The following is a 19,612-nucleotide window of genomic DNA, read 5'->3' as shown; positions in this document are numbered from 1 at the left end:
TGCAGCGGAGTGGAAGTGAACAGACGTGGGTTAACATGAAGAGAAAAGAAGAAACACATGAATGTGAACTGGTAGCTGGCCGTGCTCTCATTGGCCGACTGACAGCAGCGCGAGCCCTGCCTCTCTTTCTCTTTCGCTTTGTGCCAGTCGAGCACATCTGCAGCACAACTGAAGGAAATGTAAAGTGTTCAGGATATCCTGTTGCAATGAAACTCCAGGTTGAATGAAAGAGAGCAGTGTGGGGCTGTGGGAGGGGAGCTCATGTGTAATGCCTGTCAGTGGACACATGACACAGAGTGATGGCGAGGCTGTGGGCCACTTAAGAGCACACGAGCAGGTCCAGCATGTGTGGTGTGCGATGCGGTGGGGAGTTCGGGGGATTCATATTGAGTGCAGGTGTGCTGTGAGAAACTGAAGCGGGGGGCAGGTTTATAAGATGTGAATTGTGAAAATTAGGGGCTTTGATGAAAACCAAAAACGTCTGTGATTAAGGTGTAAGGCATGCATGAACACACACACACACCTTAATCACAGATGCTTTTTACACCTGGGGTTGCTGCTGGTAGCCAATCATAGATCTATCTGTCTATCTATCTATCTATCTATCTATCTATCTATCTATCTATCTATAGGAATATCAGTGTAAAGATTTAAAACAATAAGGATCCCCTTTTCTGTAAAACATAGCACTGTGTTTTTGTACTTCGGGTTCAGTCTCCTTGATAAATAGTAATCAGCCAACAAAGATGAAAAGCACAACAAGTATTTCCAACTATTTGCTTCCTGAAAAATTATAAAGAGTGAAAAAACTGCTTACTCCTTTCAGCCTCTTGAATCCTACTGTTCAGATGTCTGCTGTGGCAACAAGTGTCATCCAGTCCCACAGGTGGAAGAAGGTAGGGCTGTATTAGCGACTAGTTTCCTAACTGATTATTCAGCTATTTCATTTAGACTAATCATCTACTCTAAAACATGCAGTGTGTTTTCTCAAGACACAGATTAGAAGTGATAGCACCCTAGCACCCCTGCTAGCATCCCTCATCCACACTCATTTGTACTGAGTAGTTATGCACTGCACTGTGCTATTCTAACACATCTTACATACTACTGTGCATTTTTTAGATCAAACGTAACTCATCGCTGGACTTTGCTCATTTTACACATTCCATTGCTCATTTTTAACATTGATTAGCATTAGCATTTAGAGGCACATTTTATTTGGTGAAGTTTTGGGGATCTATGAATCTACCTATCTAGGTATCATATGACCGAGTAGTCTCAGATATATTATAATCAGGCAAGTCAGAAATTCTTCATCACAGAGAGGTAGCTCATATTCAGAGGGGAGTGAAGGAGTTGGTGATAGGGTTTCATGAATAAATCACTTGTGTCAGTTTGCTTGAGGCCTACACAGTGCAGCTGAAACCTTGATGCTCAAGCTGGTGGCATCTCACCTCAGCCAGTGACCTGGATAATTGATGGAACTTACATTTTATGTAATATCTAACTCCCACGCTCACACGTGTAGTCTCCCCTTCACAACCTTCAGAGGAACGTTATAATTTTCTCTGTAATTCACCGACAGAGCAGCTGACCCAGCTGCGACAAAACCTTCCCTGAATTTAGACTTCGTTCATCCAGCGACGTAACGCCTGCCGCTGCTGCTCACTTTGTGTGCGGTGTAAAAAAAAGTATGCATGCAGTCTCTATAGAACCCAGATGGCTGACAAATAGGGAATCATACGAGCCGCAGATAAACAAAAGAGAAAACAGACAGAGAGGGAGGCTTCTCACAGTAACAAGCGGTGTGTCGTGAGCCTTTTCTCAGTGGTTGTGTTTACCCTCGCTCAGTCCTCCAGGGGTAATTTGGGGAAAGGAAGAGAGACAGAAAGTTAGACGGAGCACAGAGAGACCAAAACTAGCAAATAACTGTCAGGAGGCAGCCTGTCTCCTTCAATGTTAGGTGTTTGTGATGACAGACACACAAAGGCAAGTACAGAGCGGCACACTGATACATCAGAGCATGCACATGCAATACTTTTCTACTTTCTCTCTGGCTCTTTCCAGACACGCAAACTCTCAGAAGTGAAGCCGGGTTTTAATACGGTACACAGGCGTGAGGGTTTGTTGTAGCTGTTTGGCAAAGAGCAGTTAACGATGCACCTTCAAACTTAAGCATCAGTGACAATATCTCGCTCCCATACATCACTCAGTGCTGTCTTGCAGACCTGGGAAGCGATTCACACCCTCCCTTAGGCTGTTCTTAACCAGCAGCAGGATGAGAAAATACCCAGACCAGGGTCAGCAGCTGTGTCAAGCCTCTGCCGGCAACTTGGTCCTATCTGTGTGTGAGCAAGTCAAGGTGACATGGAGGGGAGGGGAGGGTGCACAGAGAGACACTGAGCCCAGGGTCAATATTGACTGTCAACCATCCGTGAGCTTGGCTGGACACCGCTTGACTTTTTCAGACTTCAGTTTATTCTAGTTTATCACAGGGAGAGAAAGTCAGGGGGTTGGGTACAGTGTGGAATAAGACCAGGCTCCTACACACACACACTCTCATACTCTCTCCCTAACTGCCATCTGGAGAAGACAGGCAGGTATGAAGAGGATTTATGGTGAACTGAGTAGGAGTTGCAGCGGTTCGGGCCGAATCACAGAAAAGGTGACAGAGAGAAGGAGAGAAAGTGAGAAGGAAAAGAGAAAGAGTGTTATGGAGGGCTGGAACAAGGGGATGCAGTGAAATGTAAAATGGGATTAATAATGGCACCACTGGGGCCTCTCATATTTGTTTTAACTGGACACCGTCGCACCATCTCAGCAGCCCGTTTGTCTTTTGGAGTGCCATCCAAGCCTGACCTGGCAAAACCCTCATCCACCTTTCCTACACACTAACGCACACAGACACACACAAAGTGTTGTGATCCAAATCCCCCCTGAGCTGAATATTCACACTACATTGTTGACACTTTTGAGATATGGCCCCATACTGCTATAGTCTCACTGACACAAAGACAGAAGGAGCAGCTCTGAGCCAACAACAGTACTGCATGAAAACACTTCAGACAGCGCCACAAACCAGGGTCACTCGAGGGGAACTATGCTATGGCTGTACTGGTATATAACGTCCAGATTAAGGCATTACATTAAACACAAACATTCTATGAACAAACCCGGCGATTCAAAATAAAAAGGGACACGCTCGCTGGACGTCCACCACTCTGATCTGTAGGCTTTTCATAAACGTGTTCAAGTTTCGGCCAGCCAGGCCAGCTCAGACTAAACAAGTGGTCTGCTCGCAGCCTCACGGGAAGCTGCTCGCACTGCACAGCAGAACACAGATGAAGCGCATAAAGATGAATCAGATGCTAGCACATTTTGCCACTCAAGGGGATTTTGGAGATGCCACAAGGCCCAGAAATATCCAGTGTCAAGCACTCTCTTATGATGCGATAAACTTCTGCGGATGCTCTCAGGTTTTGTTTGTGTCTTCACAGCATTTATAAAAGTTGTGAGGGAAGGAAACACAGAAAATATAGAAAGATGAGAACGGGCAGAGAAGAAGTGGAGGATAGAGAAAGAGGAGTTGTGATCGTCTTGGAGAAACTGCTCCTTTGTTCTGTCGCATTAATCTGCTTTTTTCCCGTTCCCCTGCTTGTTCTTTTGATCCACTGTTGGATCATCCCCTTGATGATTCACTAACAGAAAAAGAAATTAAATACATCGGATTGACGACCCGCTCCCCGCCATCCCCTCCTCTTCCCGTTTCTCCCCTCTCTTTACCACCACTGCCTCCCTCCCCCTCTCCTCCCTCCCCTCTTCTCCCCGAGGCCTCCATTTCTTCAATAGATAAGCAGCAGATCCGTTTTTTTTATCGCTTCACCCTCCATCTCCATCCTTCTCCTTCTCTCCCTTCTTCCTTCTTTTCTGTTTTCTTTTTTTTTCTCTTCTGCACTGTGCTTAATCCCAGCCTCGCGGTGGATGCATGTCAGAGATGTAATTCTATTGTTTAACATGCTCCTCTGAGCCCCCACCCCACCCCAAACTCAGTCACTCCCGGGGCCACATGCATATTCATCAGCTATCAAAAACAAAAGGCAGATCACTCTGTTCATGTACCGCAACTAGTGCTATTCACATCTCTCCCTTCTTTGCCGCTTCGAGCGGATTAGTGCATGTTAAACATATCTCAGACACACAAATCCTGAGTACTAATATATAGATATTCAATCAGAGCAAAATAGTCTGCAGTTTTCTGCTTCTTGTGTTACTTTCTCAAAGATACTGGGAAGTCTGGGGAGAGTGTGGAGCAGGTCGATGTGTTGCAGGCAATAAACAACAAAAAGCAGAAGATGATATAGGTGCAAAGCAGGAAAAGGGGTCAGTTATGCAAAGAGACATGGGTGGCTCTTTGAGACTGTGGGCCATTCATCGGGCAGTTGTGCACCGTCTCAACCTGACTGAGACTCAGTGCTCAGGTCCTGCTAAAGTCTTCTGGGTGATGTCCAGGATGCACCGGCGCACAGCTCCAGGTTCCAGTCTCCAGGCTCCAGGGCCAGACAGATGTAAACACGGCCTGACCGCACACAGAGGCACAGTGCCAGGCTGTCCTCACCTCGCACATAAACAGCCAAGGAGTCCAAACTGTGGGCCAGGGGACAGACAGCACTGATCTTGGCTGGAGGCAAAGAGGCGAAGGGAAGGGGGGCAATGGGGGGGAGCAGGGGAGCATGAGGAAATGATTTTATGCTTGTTAGAGCAGTTCACATTCATGAAAAAAAAAAATGCTGGCATCAAGACTTACGCGCCTTAACATTGTATATATACATTCTATTGTTCTCATTATTTGCAGTTCCGAATTGTGGTTCATGCCACCGGTGGTGTGTGCATTCGGGTGGATCTGCTTAGATATTTTCTCCAACGCCCTGTCGTGACAGATGCGCCGGGCTCCTCAGCGCCTGTTTGATTTATGCGTCAGGACAAATATGGGTCAAAATGAAACATCCAACACGGTGGCTTCTTCTTGCTTGTTCTTCTTTCTTCTTTTTCATTCCCTTTGCACTTTCTTCTTTTCAAAGCTCGGCTCAGCGGGACTGCGCGTCTCCGCTGCACCACAGCCAGGTTGTGTGTGCCTGCATATGTGTGCGTGTGCGTGTGTGTACGTTTGTGCGATGAGACGTGACAAGCGCCTTCATCCTCCCCTCAGACACCGCATTCCACAACGCTCCGCCACTCGCTCCGTGTGGCGCGCTTTTCATCTTTCCTCCACCCGTTCGTTCCTTCTTCTTCTCCTTCTTCTTCCTCTTCTTCTCCTCTTCCTCCCTCTCCTTGCTCTTCTTCTGCTTGCTCTCACAGGTGGAAGAAAGGCGAACGGAGGAATGAAAGGGACAAGATTCTAATTAGAGGAGGAGGCTGAGACAAAAGCAGGGGGATAACGAAGGGAAGCAACGATAACACATGTAAAACACAAAGCCTTAATCTTAGAGAGCATTTGGAGGGATCTCTCATTTCTTTCCCTCCACATTGAAGCGAGGCGGGGGGTTGTGTGTATGGGAACACGAGGGGATAGGATGTGATTATGAGCACAGAGCTGACAGACAGATAGATTGGTGTGTGTATGTGTCTGGGGAGATGTGTGTGTATCCCCACAGGGCCTTCAGATCCCTCTGTTCATAGAGACCAACTTAAGAAAAAAAACGCAGCCATGTACTTTTACAGTTGTTTACTTATTTGGAGACAAGTGCAACAAAGTACTAATTTATCTAAGTACCCACATCTGTACTGAACACCTGTGAATATGTTTCGCACACAACTTGCTCTCTGTTTAGTTGGACTGTCAAAGGAGAAGCAAAGACAAAAGCATTTAAAAGATCAAGTCCAATAATCCTGAATATATGTGTTATTGCTGTCTCTATCTGCTTGGCCAAATGGCTGGCTGCCTCTCAAACTCTCTCCATCCCTCCCTGTAGTTTTTCTCCTTTGCATGTGGATTCTGCCTATTTACTTATTTGTGTCGCCTATGAGCTTCTCTGACATGCTGCTGAGCCTCCAGGGTCCTCGGGTGATATGATAGAGCTCGGGGACTTTGGTTTCCTTGTGACTGCTGTGAAACTCCATTCAGATGATGAAACTGCGGTGCAGCTGTGTCTGCAGCTCACGGTGGGATGCTGGTGTCTTTGTGGCTCTCTGCAAGGCTGAGGCAAATTCTCACTGATGAAAGAGTCTGCAAATGTGCGTCTTTAGCCCGGGCCCATATCTTCTCACAGGAAAGCCATTCTGACTGTCTGGCTATCTGCTTGCATGTATGTCTGTGTGGATTTAGCGTCCGAGGCCAATAAATCCACACCATTTTCTTATGATCCTCTTTAACAGCCCCGCATGCCCACTAATGTCAGAAAGTGTTGTTTTTATAGACGTACTTTGTTAATTAGCGTGTGTAGGCACTAGAATGAAGAAAAACCTAATTATGGCATGAGGCACAAATGACATGTGTCAATTTTTTTTTCTCCCACAAATCACGCCATGGAGTTTGGATCCTGTGAATCACAGAGAGGCTGAAAATAACAGCAAAAGATAACCTGGCAAAGCACATTTCCACAGAGTCTTCCCTGAGGTGATGCAAGACTTTAGACAAATGTCTTGTTTGTTCACCACTGAATGGCCATCTTTCAAGGGGTGGCATGCCAGCACAAGCACGCACAAACACTCCTTCACACACACACACACACACACACACACAAACATATGCACATAGGAGCAGATCATTTTTCTCCCTCGTGAAGTAGGTAGCGAGAATATTATAAACCAAAATCATAACGCATTGCCTTCGGCCAGAGGTTGGACGAGGAGAGGAGAGGCAGCTGCGTAATTGAATTACTGTCTGACAGACAAGGAGATAGATAGACAGACAGATAGATAGATAGACAGATAGATAGATAGATAGACAGAGAGAGAGAGAGAGAGAGGCATAAATTTGTGTGTGTCTGTGTGTGCATGTAAGTGAGAGAGTGACAGCAAAGAGCCTTATCCAACATTAATAACAGCCACTAATCCCCTGATGTGATTACCTCTCCCTCCCTCCTCCTCTACTTTACCACCTCTCCTTCCATCCTTCCACACTCTTTCTCCCATTCAACAGCGCCAGCCACTTGTCTTCCATTGCAGAGCTCAGCTGGTCCAATCCCCTGAACAGATCCAAGACTTCCACTGTGTTCAGCTGCCAGGACGATGGAGGTCTTCCAATTTGACGCCTCTCTTTACTAGAACTCGCCTCTGGGCAGGTGTATGAAAAAGCAAAAGTCAGTGGTGTTAGCGTGGAGATGGAAGCAAATTTAAACAGATTAAGAGCCATGCCTCTGTTCAAAGCTCTGACACTTAATGCTGTCTGAATGAGAGGTGACGTGTGATATGAATCGTGCAGGCTATGGTTTTGGATGTTCAAACGTTTATGGAAATATCTGCAAGCATTAAGGATTATGGGTGTGCAAAGGGAAGCAACAAGCATGTCAGTATAGCTATTTCTGTCCTCAATGACTGGCTGCCAAATGCAATTTTTTTTTCTCCAGCATTTTATAAACTCGCTACATCAATATAAAGTCTAGTGTGTTTCTATGGAAACTTAGACCTCCGAGAAGGTTGAAATTCACCACTTAGCTCAAGATCTGCTCAGTAATAGCATGCCATAATGAATGTTTACAGTGTGCTTAGTTTACATACATGTATCACAGAGTTCAGGGATTTTACAAAGTTGCATTGTGCACATTTTTGAAGCCGATCATAGTTTGAATAGTCTGAGCATGAATCAACGCGAATCAAAGCTTTAACAGATGAATATTGTAACACTGTACACACACTGAGAGCCTCGCAAGGAAAAGTACGCAGAAACCAACACACACAAACCCAGATGAGCTGATGGGTCCTTCCTGGAAATGACTGTGGCGTACAACATTGCACATGGTTTACTTTGTGATATCTCCATGGCAACTGTTATGTCTGACCTTCAAACATGTGCGCTGACTTCCGTGTGGTTCAGGTCGGCTAATCAGATCACATCATCTTGAACACAAATGTGCCCGCAGATCACTCTCGCTTCATAAATGAGGTGATTTTTTTGTTGTTTTTTTTACACCTTAACAACCAACACAAGTTTGCCATCAGTCCAGTTCACGCAGAACTTTTGGTTCTGATTTTAGCATCGCTGCGTTGGACTGTTTTCATTTCCACAATGACAGCCATGCTGCAGGTCTAAGAAGATGAAAAGTTCCCTGTGCTGTAGTTTGCAGGGGGTTTGAATAAAGACTTGAATCAATTAGTGCTTCTTTCATCAGCAAATAGGCCATACCCCTGCATGCTTTCACAGGCTGCCTCTGTGACTTGCCTTCTCTTTTTTTGTTCCGACTTAACTCTCTGGCCCTTTCATTTGTGCTCTGTTCAATACTCTCATCTGCTCTGTTATTCCCAAGTTCATAAGCCTCTCCAGAAGGGCCAACATCTGGCAGCTCCTTGGCCCCAGGGCCGTGCATCCGTTCCGGGGCAACGGGGCCTGGAGATCAGCCCCTCCTGTGGAGCTGAGCCTTTGGTGTATGTGGTACCGTTCAGGGTCCCCACTTCCTGAATGTTGAGGCCTTGATGTGGCCAGAACCATAGTGCATGATTTATTACAGTACTAACTCTGTCCCCACTGCTAGTGCTGCCATTATTATAACCATACACTCCCTCCTCAGTCTTCAAGCTCCCACCTGCAAATTTCACAGTGAAGCCTTTAGCAGGCGCAGCTGACACAGCTCTGCACGGCCTTCATAAGGAGTTTTCTGGTGTTACCTTCATGCATGTTTGATACCAGATGTTAAAAGAGGACCGGAAGTAAAAACTGTTTGGATGATTACGCATATACTGTACACTAAATTGATCATCGAGATCAACTGTCCCTTTGGTGTCTCAACCCCTCGTTCTTTGTATATTGACTACTGCTTTCTCGCTTTGTGTGGGTTTCTGACGGCAGGCATGGTCCAGCAAGAACCAATGAAGCTGTGGGTGGAGGTGGCTGGGAGGTAAATTGGTTTTTGGCTGTGTGGCCAATCAAAGGGACCTCATCAAAGTCATCGAACCAGTGTTTCCCACAATCTTCCTTGCCTGTTTTCGTCTGTTTGTGTAAGTGCCACACAGTTTAATCAGAGGGACTTGAGAACAGAGAGGAAGATGGATGAAAGGAGAAAAGGATGCGGAAGTTTGGAGGAAAGCACCAGGACAGGAACGGGCGCCGATATTTGTGTAAGCGAAGCCAGATTGAAGAGGCAGAGGAAAGTGGTAAAACGGGAGCGAGGTAGCAGAAGTGAGGGGTCCCGAGACGAGAGGAAGTCCAGAAAGGAGGGATGTGGTGGAGCTTTGTTTACAGGCCAGGGTCACAAAGTGTACTGTGACTTTGTGCGTCAGCAACTCTGAGTTTGTGATGGGTTACCACAGGAAAGCAATAATCAAGCAATATTTACACCACTGTAGACAATTAGTCCATTTCTCAGGAAGTCAGTTTGTGAAGTTAAAAACAACAATTGTTCCATCTGTGGTTTAGTTGTAGGACATTTTAAAGAGATATAAACAAGGAGAAACAGGAAGTGGAAGTCGTTTTTTTTTTAAAGAAAAAGAAAAAAAACATCAATGCGTGCACACACAAACATTGATCACTACTGTGCCATGTGGTCCCCGCTGAGACACATGGCTTAGGTATCCCCCCCTTGTGATCCCCCATTAGTCTGAGACTCCCTCTCAGGCAGCTGCCTCAAAGCTCCACGGAGGTATCAGATCATCTCCTCTTCCTCTTCTCCTTAATTAGGACTATTAAGAGATTTACAGGACAGATGGGTGGAAATCCAGCTGGCTGCAGCGCCAACCGCTGAGGACGGCTCTGCTGATGGCGACGTGAGAGCGCAGTGAGAGCGGTACATCAGCTTACCAGTGAAACTCTGGTGCCCTCTGGTGGTTGGAGATGGTTGTTGGGTTTTGAACGATTTCAATAAAGAAGCAGCTCTAACTTTTCATTTATAATTATATAAAGTGGTAAAATGTAACTTTTAATTAATTTGTCGGAAGTTTTTTTTTCACTGAAGAGATTTAAGCAAAAGCAGCCATTTCAATTCATTTTTAAGTCCAGCAGGGTTTTTTTTTATTTAAAAAAAAAAAAGGTGTGATTGCACGCATTTGTGGTTTTAACTGGTGATTTATCGAGCACACTTTAAACAAACGCATTCAGCATAGCTTGTGGCTAAGTGTTAATTTATTCTGTGATTGTTAAATATACACACTGTGGTTTACACTGTGAAATAAAGTACATGCAGATGGACAAACACTGTAAAAGTTTCACAAAAACATAAACAATAGGAGAGCTGTCGTGCGTTCCCATTACACGCAAAACTAAAACTAACAAACAAAAACAAAAAAACTGATGATTCAATGATGACTGTAGAAACACAACCACACACACAAACAGAAGCTGCTTTATAAAACCCAGAGTCCCCCTTATTGTAAGCTTATTTAATGGGTGTTTTCTTTTGGTTAGTTGTAATCAGCCCGACATGTCGGTGACGTTTTAGCAGATTAGTCGTCTTTCCTCGGTGACAGACAAAAATATACAATCTTTTTTTTGCAAATGTGAAATTTAAAAGTACTTTTTGTCTTGGTTAGTTCTACGATCCTTCCGCAGCCCAATTGAACTCTGTGTTTTACAGCTCGTGTAGTGACTCGCAGTCTGTGTAGCGTACTTCTCCATTACCCAGCCAGCTGTAGACATGAAAAAGTGACAGTTTTAAACAGATCATCTCTCAAGGTGAACGTGGCGTGCGCCGCAAACACTTACATGCTTAGGGTGCCTTTTTTCTGTTTTAGTCCTGTGAAGAGAGAGCATACAGTTCAGGGGCGGAAGTTGGGTTTCTATAAGGAGCAACGCTGCTAAGCACACTTACGGCGAAGCTGCCACGTGGTTAATATGGCGCCTGTTACCACCAAGAGGCCCACAGCTACAAAGATGCCTATCAGGTGAGGACTAGGACTCTTCAAAGGGCTTGCCTAGCAGAAAGGAGTACCATAAAGTTGATCTGCTCAATCAAGTGAACTATTCAGCATCATGTGTAGTTGTTTGATTTTTCTATGGTAGCATCCAAATACTTACAGTATAAGGCATCATGCTGGTAATGAGTATGTCCGTTTGATGACCTACAATGCACAACCACAAAGGAAATGAGCTGGGAGGAAGTCCAGCAAATGTTGTGTTCGGCAAAACAACTTAACACGCAGAAACAACAAGTGCAAGAGGCCCACTGTGAAGCAGCTTCCTGATGTTGGAGGAACTACAATAAACTGCAATAATAAAATTGTTGCTCATTTAAATTTGGAGGCAAGATAATAGAATATGAACAAAAATCCCTTCTTCTGCCTTGACACGAGGAAACAATTTTCCGTTCATTAATGAACCACAGCATATGGGAAATGCAGTCCTGTTCTGCCTGATGAACTGCACAAACACACAACTATAGGAGCAATAATACATTTTTGTAATGAAAACAACACCTGCTTCCCCAGTGGTGATCGTGAGGACATTGCTGGCTGCACTGGTGGCCTGGCTGTTCTTGGCAAACATGCGGACGTTGTATGTCGAGGGATTCATCTCTATTATTGTGGCCTCCGTCTCATGGGCTCCAAAGTCCACAGCGTTCTTTGTGTAATCCCAGGAAGCTGAAAGGAAAATATTTAACTTAATATCACAGAGTGATATGAGGATTAACAGTGTAAATTTAGCTTTAGAGCTTGTATTAAAGTGAAGTTTTTACCATTCACTGCTTTGTACTCGAGGAAATACCCGGTGATGGGGCTGTCACCTTCGGAACCAATATTCCAAAAAAGGGAAAACGAATTGCCGTCCACCTTCTTTAACTCGATCACTGGGGGATTCGGGGGCACTAGGAGATATTTAACAAGTAAAAGAAGTTTATATCTTTTCAAGCGTTTGATTTCTGGTTTTAGTATGAGAGTTATGTCTGGGAACCATTATTTTCATAAACTAAATCAGGGGTGGAAACAAATGTTCCCTTTAAATGTTTTACCTCCTGAGATACTGGCAGTGCTTTGCTCCCAAACTGTGGCGGCATAAAAAGTTGTTGAGATTGTTGAAGGTGATGGGGTTGTTGAAGTTGTTGAGGTTGATAAAGAGGATGGGGTTGTTGAAGTTCTTGAAGTTGCTGAAGGTGATGGGGTTGTTGAAGTTGTTGAGGTTGATAAAGAGGATGGGGTTGTTGAAGTTCTTGAAGTTGCTGAAGTTGATGGGGTTGCTGAGGTTGCTGAAGTTGCATAAACTTGAAGTAGAGTAAAAGAAGAAGCAATTCCAGTAAGTCATTTCTCAAAAAATAACTGAGGAAAAAGTTACACTTGCTCGATAACACGTACCCGAGGAAAAATGTATCCACATTGTGGCAGCAGTGGAAGAAGGCAAAGTAGTTACTGTTGTTGTTGTTTTAGGAACTTTAAATAAAATGCATGAAATCAAACTGACATTAAAAAAACATGACAAAAAATTGTTTTTAGTCATATTTTGTAATTTTTCCAAACTTACTCTCATCCAAAGTTGAGCAGAGAGGTGCATTTGAAGCTGGTCCGACCCCGGCGATTGTTTTGGCCTGTATGAGCACGCCGTACATGGTAGAAGGGTTCAGGTTAACGAGAGTGACGGTCTCTTGTTCACGCGTGGCCGCCACATTTAAATACTGCCACCGTTTAAACTGTTTGGCCACGGCGTCATACTCCCTGTAGTTAATGTTGTAACCCCGCAGAACGCCGTTTCTTAGCTCAGCCTTCGGAGGCTAGTCGAGAGAAAAGAGTTAGTCTACACTATGTCCAGTCACAAGCCAGGAAACGGTGCTGAACTGTGACTTTACCTTCCAGGTTACTTTGATGCTGCTGGAACTGAGGGCCACAAGCTGCATATCCAGGGGCGGGCCCCCTGGTGCTGCAGGGAAAACAAATTTTAAAGGGAGCGACCGCCAAAAATGTGAATTTGGTTTTACATTCTAGATCATTATATTTATTGATTATTGATGCTGAAACAAACCTGCTTCTTTTGTAGTGATAGTGAGAACGTTGCTGGTTTCACTCATCCCCACGCTGTTGATGGCGAACACGCGAAGGTTGTAGGTCTTGGATGGACTCAAATCCACCAAAGTCACGTGAGTCAGTGAAGAATCGTGCAGCTCGGTGGTTTTTTTTGTTTCCCAGGGTGCTGTGCAGCACAAATCCATAGATTCAGACTTTAAAATTACTTTTGAAATCTCTCAAAATGTGTCATGGTTACTGGGTCGGTTTTCTTATGCTTACTCTGTTTGTTTTTTATATCAATCCTGTAAGCTGTAATGGGACGGCCGCCGTCAAACACAGGACTCCAGCGAATAGTGACGGTCCTTTCCTTCACCTCTCTTGCCTCGATTCTCAGTGGATTTGGTGGAACTAAAAGGAAAGGGAAAAAACTAAATATGAGCTTATACAACGCTGAAATAATGAGATGACTAATCAGTTACCAGACAAAAACTGAAACTACCCAAAAAACGATTTTTAACTAAACATGCTGCTTATTTTATGAACATTTGTCTTTGTCTCACCTGCATTCACTTTCAGAGTCACATGACGTTTCTGGTCATTGAACCAGCCTGGTATTTCCACACGACAGCCATACACACCAGAGTCCTGTTCCTCGACCTGCCTGATGGTCAGAGACACATCACCCCGGCCAAGATTGCCCATGAGCAGGTAACGTTCTGACAACCTGCTGATCACTGACGTCCCATCTGTCTTTAGCACCTCGTTGGCACAGCCACTGTTAGGTATGGTTCCCTTGCCCCAGCATGCGGAAAGCCTGCCGTAATAGTTTGCATCATAGCTGCATTTTAAAACAGCATCTGTTCCCACCGTAACTGTTACAGTTTCTGCAGACACGAAACCTGAAAAGGCATTGAGATTTTTTTACATTTTTTTAATTGGAAAAATACATCAATTACTCACTGCACTGCTAAATCAAATGCAAATCATATGCATGGCTGTCTTACCTGCAAGAAAACAAAAGAGAAGGTTGCAATACACAGCAAGGTGTTTGCTGGCCAAAATAATCATTTTACCTTCTTCTCTCTGAATCAAAGGACAGATTGGTTGACCTGCTAAACACCACTAAACGAGACCCAGGGTGGTTTCAGCTCTGAAATATTTCCAGATCACATGATGCTTCCTTGATTAGCACACACAAATAACTTCTGCTGGTAGAAGAGGAATGTAGAAAGGAGCCGTTTCCTTTTTTGTGGTTTTGGTTCCTTTTACTAGAAGGGGCAAACTGTTTCCTTTTTGATGATTAGACAGACACAGAATCAAGGTTATCAAAATGATGAATTCATTCCCAGTGTTGGTTCTCAGCCTCTGTAGCAGTGGTAGGGATAGAGCATTAACTATTCAAAATTTCCTCCCTGCATCTCGGAGACTAATGCTTTAAATTATTACTAATAATTTATTCCAGCGGGAAATCAAAGTAACTTTAAAACATGCAATTTACTCATCAGCACAAGGCATTTAAAGATATACAATGCACTTTGATTCTCTGAAATCAAATATTTATTGTGTCCTCAAATTTAATGCATTAAATACATTTTAACATTTTTTTTTTTTAAAAAGAAGGAGAGTCTGGTTTAACCAAAGGCCATTGAACTGATTTCTTTGAGTGCTGAGTAAACATTTGAGTATGGTGGCTGTTTGGTAACCCAGCAAAGAACTTCCTCTCTGATAAGAACCCAAGACACATGTGGTACAAGATGTTTTCTGACATTTTTTTAAAAAGCTAGTAGATTTTTTTTAATCATGTTTGTTTACAGGATTGAAAGGCAACCTTTTTTTTGTACATGCAGTACCTTAAGTGAGTGAGCAAACAAAATTAATTAAAATAATTATTAATAATACAGTACAATACAGTAATGTGCAAAAATTTTGAGCACATTACTGTATTAGCATATCTCATTTCTTGATATTTTACTTGGAAAATTGGTAATTTGTGCATCAGTTGTTTTGTTTTTTTAATATAATGAAATGCAGTAAATAAGGCAAAAACAGTGTATCTACAATTTTAACAAGCTTGAAGATCAATATTTGGTGTGACCACCTTTATTCTTTAACACAGCCTGACCTCTCTTAGTCAGTTTTCTTCTAATTTCTTTAAGTAGTCTTCAGGGATGCTTCTCCAGAGTTCGTAAAGGACAATCAAAGCTCATCTTTGGATTTCGGCTGCCTTATCCTTCCTTATCTGTCAAAATGATCCCACGCTGCTTCAATAATGCTGAAGTGCGGACTCTGTGGAGGCCAGTCCATTACTGACAGTTTCACTATGAGTGTTTTTGTCTAAGCTTTGGTATTGGCGGTGTTGTGTTTGAGATCATTTTCATGCTGAAAAATCAAACTGTTGTCAGTTAGACACTTACATGATGGTTTTGCATGGTGGATGAGGAAGACAGTCTGGCTCCTTTGAAACAAAATATAAAAGAATAAGGGGTGGCTCAACATCTTTGCACAGTATTGTTTGTACCATCACATTTTGCTTTTATCTCTGCGTGAAATTCCAATCTAGAAGGATTTGTGATAAACTACACTTAACAAATTGATTTCACTTGTTTTTCTTTAAAAGATAAAATGGAAAGAGACATAAAATGCAGTTCAGGGAAAGAGCAGAGAAACAATGTGGTTAGCTGGAAACCAGGGCTTCCACCCACGTAGTACACAACCCAGCTACTCACCTATCAGGCTGCCCTCATACAGTGAACATTTATGAGAAACAGGGTGAAACAAAGTGTGACAGTGTAACCTTGGTGCCGCTTGTGTCGTCTTCTTGTGACCTCATTGAAAACTTTTTTTTGTTTTTCCAGGGGATCGGAAACAGTTGCTTTCACTCTTAATTTCTTCTATTTAGCTTATATTACGACTGGGGGGTTTTATAGAGAGAGGAACTAAAAGTGAAAGGGAAGCAACTTTCTTTTAATGAATTGAAGTGAAAATCTGTGTAATGGTTTTTACAGTCAATATCTCAGAGCAAGCAAAAATGTTGCTCTGAGATATTGTTATTAAAGAGAGATTTGATTACAGACTAGTATTGTTGGGTCTGTTCCCACAAACCCCGCTAATTCTAGAGACTTATTCATCATGAATGAAAACAAGACAGTCAGCGATCGATCGATTACTTGCGCAAGGGAGGCCTCATCTATGTCCAGCATGGAAATGACCCCAAATCCGGCCTCCTCTCGCTGCCTTTTATTGAGAGACAGTTCACACAAAACACAGCAAAGCAACGCCCACATGGTTCTAAGGCATTGTATGTATATGTGTGAACCTTTATATGTAAGTAGGAATGTGTGTGTGTGTGTGTGTGTGTGTGTGTGTGTGTGTGTGTGTGTGTGTGTGTGTGTGTGTGTGTGTGTGTGTATGACCTCCTGCTGACCTAAGGGTCGTAAAAGCAGGAAGCTTGCAACACAAGAAACAGATCTGTCAGATAGGATGTTTCTACAATAAAACCTCCCCCAGCACAAAGTGGTTAGATGTGCTCAGGATCAAAGGAATGGCTTTGATAATACTGCTTGAACTAAGACTGTACAAATTTAAGAAACACAATGGCAACATTCAACAATTAGACCTAACAAGTATGTTGTAAAACAGTGAAGCCCTTGTGTTAAAAAAAAATACAGCAACAAAGTATACATTGGTAAGATTACAGTGACCTTGGTTATTTTTTGTTCATTAATATTTTGGCATTAGATCCAGTAGGTGGCAATGTGTTACTAATACAACAGCAGCCTTTTTTTCCAGCCATATAAGTGCATAATCTGCCATCAAATAACAGCAAAACAATGGATTTATCATTCATTTATGTGAACGGCATTAGTGCTCAGACACAAACAACACGTTTTCACATTTTATTTTAGTCTGAGAATGGCGGCCCCTGTTCTGAACATTGTATATTTTCTTTCATACTGATTAGTGGGGGTCAAAAGGTTTCTCTTCAAATAAATAAAGTCAACAAATATCTTAGCAGGAAAAAAAAATCTGCACATCTTTGTTCTTCAAAGGAAAATGTTTGCTGAGATGAATTCTTTGAGACAAGTATTACTTCTGTTTAGAATCGAGAGATCAGGAAAAACACATTTTATTTGAACTATTTTAGAATTCATTTAGAACAAACAGATGATAAAATCCTCCAATATTAACTCTGTAACTAGGAGACAAAAAAGGACGACCCAGTCTCAGTGGCTTTAACGTTATAACCTGTTATCAATTTCACTCTTAAACCTTTATAATTTTTCTCAGTAAACTCCACAGACAGGTGTGTGGGGAAAATCCCAGCAGATCATCACTTTCTGAATTGCTCAGACCACCAGCAACCATGCCAGGTTGAAATTCACGTATTCACCTTCCTTCCCCATTCTGATGCTCGCTCTCAGTTTCAACTTCAACAGGACGTCTCAACAGTGTCTTCATGCCTAAATGCACTGAGCTGCCGCCATGTGATTGATTAAACTGATATTTGTGTTTCCTAATAAAGTGGTCAGCGTGTGTAAATACCACATACTACATTTTGTTCTTACATATGAAAATATTATCTAGTTCTGAAAAATCTTGCTTCATCTATATTTTGAGCTGCCTTGCTCCTTTACTACAGTGAAAAACACAACCAATGTTTCTCCTGCAGTGATAGAGGACAGGTGTTGACTTTACTGATGCCCACAAAGTGCTGGGAAAACATTTTGTCTCAGCTAGACCATCTTCCATCTAAAATAGGCGTGTTAAATATTTATTATGCCCAAAGGTGGGTGTAATAAATATTTAGAGTACTCACATTTTGTTATTTGTGGATAATGTAACTTCGGCAGCATCACTTGGATGTTGCATCATGGCTCTACAATAAACTGGAGTTAACTAACAAGTTTATTTTGGTACAAAAGGGAACCTCCATACCTTTTAAGTCTAAATGAAACTTGTAGAAGTACAGTCCTAGTTTCCAACACATGCTTACAGTAAGCGTGTGCTGCCTAAAACACCCGTTGTAGGCAGCACACGCTCCGTCTATTAAACACTCTCATTATGTTAACTCCCTTGTTAAACAAAACAGAACTGAGCACAGTGTGATTTCAGTGTTAAAATATTTCCAAACTGCATGGTGCTGTTTTTAGTGTGTGCGCCACAACTCATTTTTCTTCTCGCTAAAACGGAACAGAGCTGCTTCTGTTTTTGTTGCGTTGGTTCCCCATCCAAAATTCAGGATTATTTCAATGAAATGTGCAGAAATCTGAACTGAACCGATCGATCATTCCTTGTGTGGTTCAATTAAAACAGGAGGTGCCACAGGTGCAGAATCCCCTTCTCATATTTTATTTGTTTATCTGTTCATAACATGCTGATCTGGATAGGAAGACAAATCTAAACAATTTCACATTTTTTTGCTCAGTGGCAAAGATATGCGCAAAATAAAACTCCAAAAAACACCCAACGGGTTTACCAAAAATGATGACTGATGATTTCCGAACACTATAGAAAACAGAAACACTAGTTCACTCAAGGGCTCTGGACTCTTTGCTTATTTCTCAGACTGCTGAGCAAACATTTGGTTCTGCTGGATATTAAGTAACTCAGCACAGTGCTTCCTCTTTGATCACTTCCAAAATGTGTCATTACAACAACAAACTGTAGTAATATTGAGTGTTTTTAAACAATCAACCTTCAGTTAATGAGAAATTAGATCTGATAGTCAGAGTAATACAGAACACAGTAGAGGGAGTTGATTTTTCATGTGCTGCAGCCTGCAGCTGCTTCAAGCTGGCGGTATGGAGTGATAAGAAAATAATGATATCCCACGGCGTCGCTTGCAACATAACCACATCGCCTTTTCCCTTCTCAGCTCTGTTGTGCGTTCATGGTGCAGATGTAAATAAAGTTGTGGTTTTTCAGTATATAACTAGTGCTGCAGAACAGGAGCGAGCACAAATGGAGAAACATTTTCGAGAGGTGGATCATTTCAAATGTAACTATTCATACATGCAGTTTGCATCACTGTGTGTCTTTTTACCTAATGTACAGCTACTGTACTTCCCAGGGAGAGATGAACATAGAGAGTTCAAGATGTAAGAAAATATAAGATAACTTTTTTAAATGATAAGGATTGTTCATGTTTGATAAACTGGTGAATTCAGGCTATTTCATTTTAGATTTTCATTTTAGATATTGCATCTGAACATGATTGTGTTGGGTAAGTTGTAATTTTACTTATCGTGATGCAGCGTGCAAAACAAATTACATTATAATAATTTTATGGTATTCAAAGTTCGGAACTGGACGGGCAACAAACTTTGACAGCTATCATTGTTTGTCATAAACAACATAAACAATGCTGTTCAGCCACCCACAAGCTTAAGGTCCACGCTGCCAAATCCCACTTTACCCCCTGTGTGTGAGGTCACCTGTATTAAATCTATATGTTCTATTATTTGTTCTACTTTAAAGACGTTTTAAAGCATTTTTGTACTTGTTTTGATTGATGTCATGTGTATGGATTTGTCCA

General features: G+C 42.5%; 1 protein-coding gene across 3 annotated transcripts; it reads right to left on the bottom strand.

Annotated features, from left to right (window-relative positions):
* Positions 1-10,252: 10,252 nt before the first annotated feature.
* Positions 10,253-14,284, bottom strand: LOC116329168 (protein sidekick-1-like). Of its 3 annotated transcripts, XM_031751147.2 has the most exons (14): positions 14,082-14,283; positions 13,638-13,976; positions 13,357-13,485; positions 13,094-13,261; positions 12,921-12,991; positions 12,599-12,845; positions 12,433-12,507; positions 12,093-12,341; positions 11,820-11,948; positions 11,560-11,724; positions 11,162-11,205; positions 10,956-11,058; positions 10,850-10,880; positions 10,253-10,773 (listed from the first exon to the last, which is right to left on the bottom strand). In XM_031751147.2, the coding sequence occupies exons 1-14, from the start codon at positions 14,143-14,145 to the stop codon at positions 10,716-10,718; spliced, it is 1,872 nt and encodes a 623-aa protein (XP_031607007.2). In that variant the 5' UTR covers positions 14,146-14,283; the 3' UTR covers positions 10,253-10,715. The 3 variants fall into 3 exon arrangements, with proteins under 3 accessions (XP_031607007.2, XP_031607008.2, XP_031607009.2); XM_031751148.2 differs by lacking the exon at positions 12,433-12,507 and having other exon boundaries at positions 14,082-14,284; XM_031751149.2 differs by lacking the exon at positions 12,433-12,507 and having other exon boundaries at positions 12,093-12,326.
* Positions 14,285-19,612: the final 5,328 nt, after the last annotated feature.

This window comes from Oreochromis aureus, linkage group 2 (genome assembly GCF_013358895.1).
Source record: "Oreochromis aureus strain Israel breed Guangdong linkage group 2, ZZ_aureus, whole genome shotgun sequence".
Lineage (NCBI taxonomy): Eukaryota > Metazoa > Chordata > Actinopteri > Cichliformes > Cichlidae > Oreochromis > Oreochromis aureus.
Note: the sequence above shows the minus strand (reverse complement) of the source record. Positions and strands in the feature narration are given on the sequence as shown.

Bases quoted from the DNA above. Each gene is read 5' to 3' on its own strand.
- LOC116329168 (XM_031751147.2), bottom strand. From the start codon at position 14,145: ATGATTATTTTGGCCAGCAAACACCTTGCTGTGTATTGCAACCTTCTC. The intron at 13,486-13,637 runs GTGAGACAAAGA...CTTTCCTTTTAG, and splicing joins GACTCTGAAAGTGAATGCAG to TTCCACCAAATCCACTGAGA. The intron at 10,774-10,849 runs GTAAGTGTTTGC...TCATGTCTACAG, and splicing joins AAAAAAGGCACCCTAAGCAT to CTGGCTGGGTAATGGAGAAG.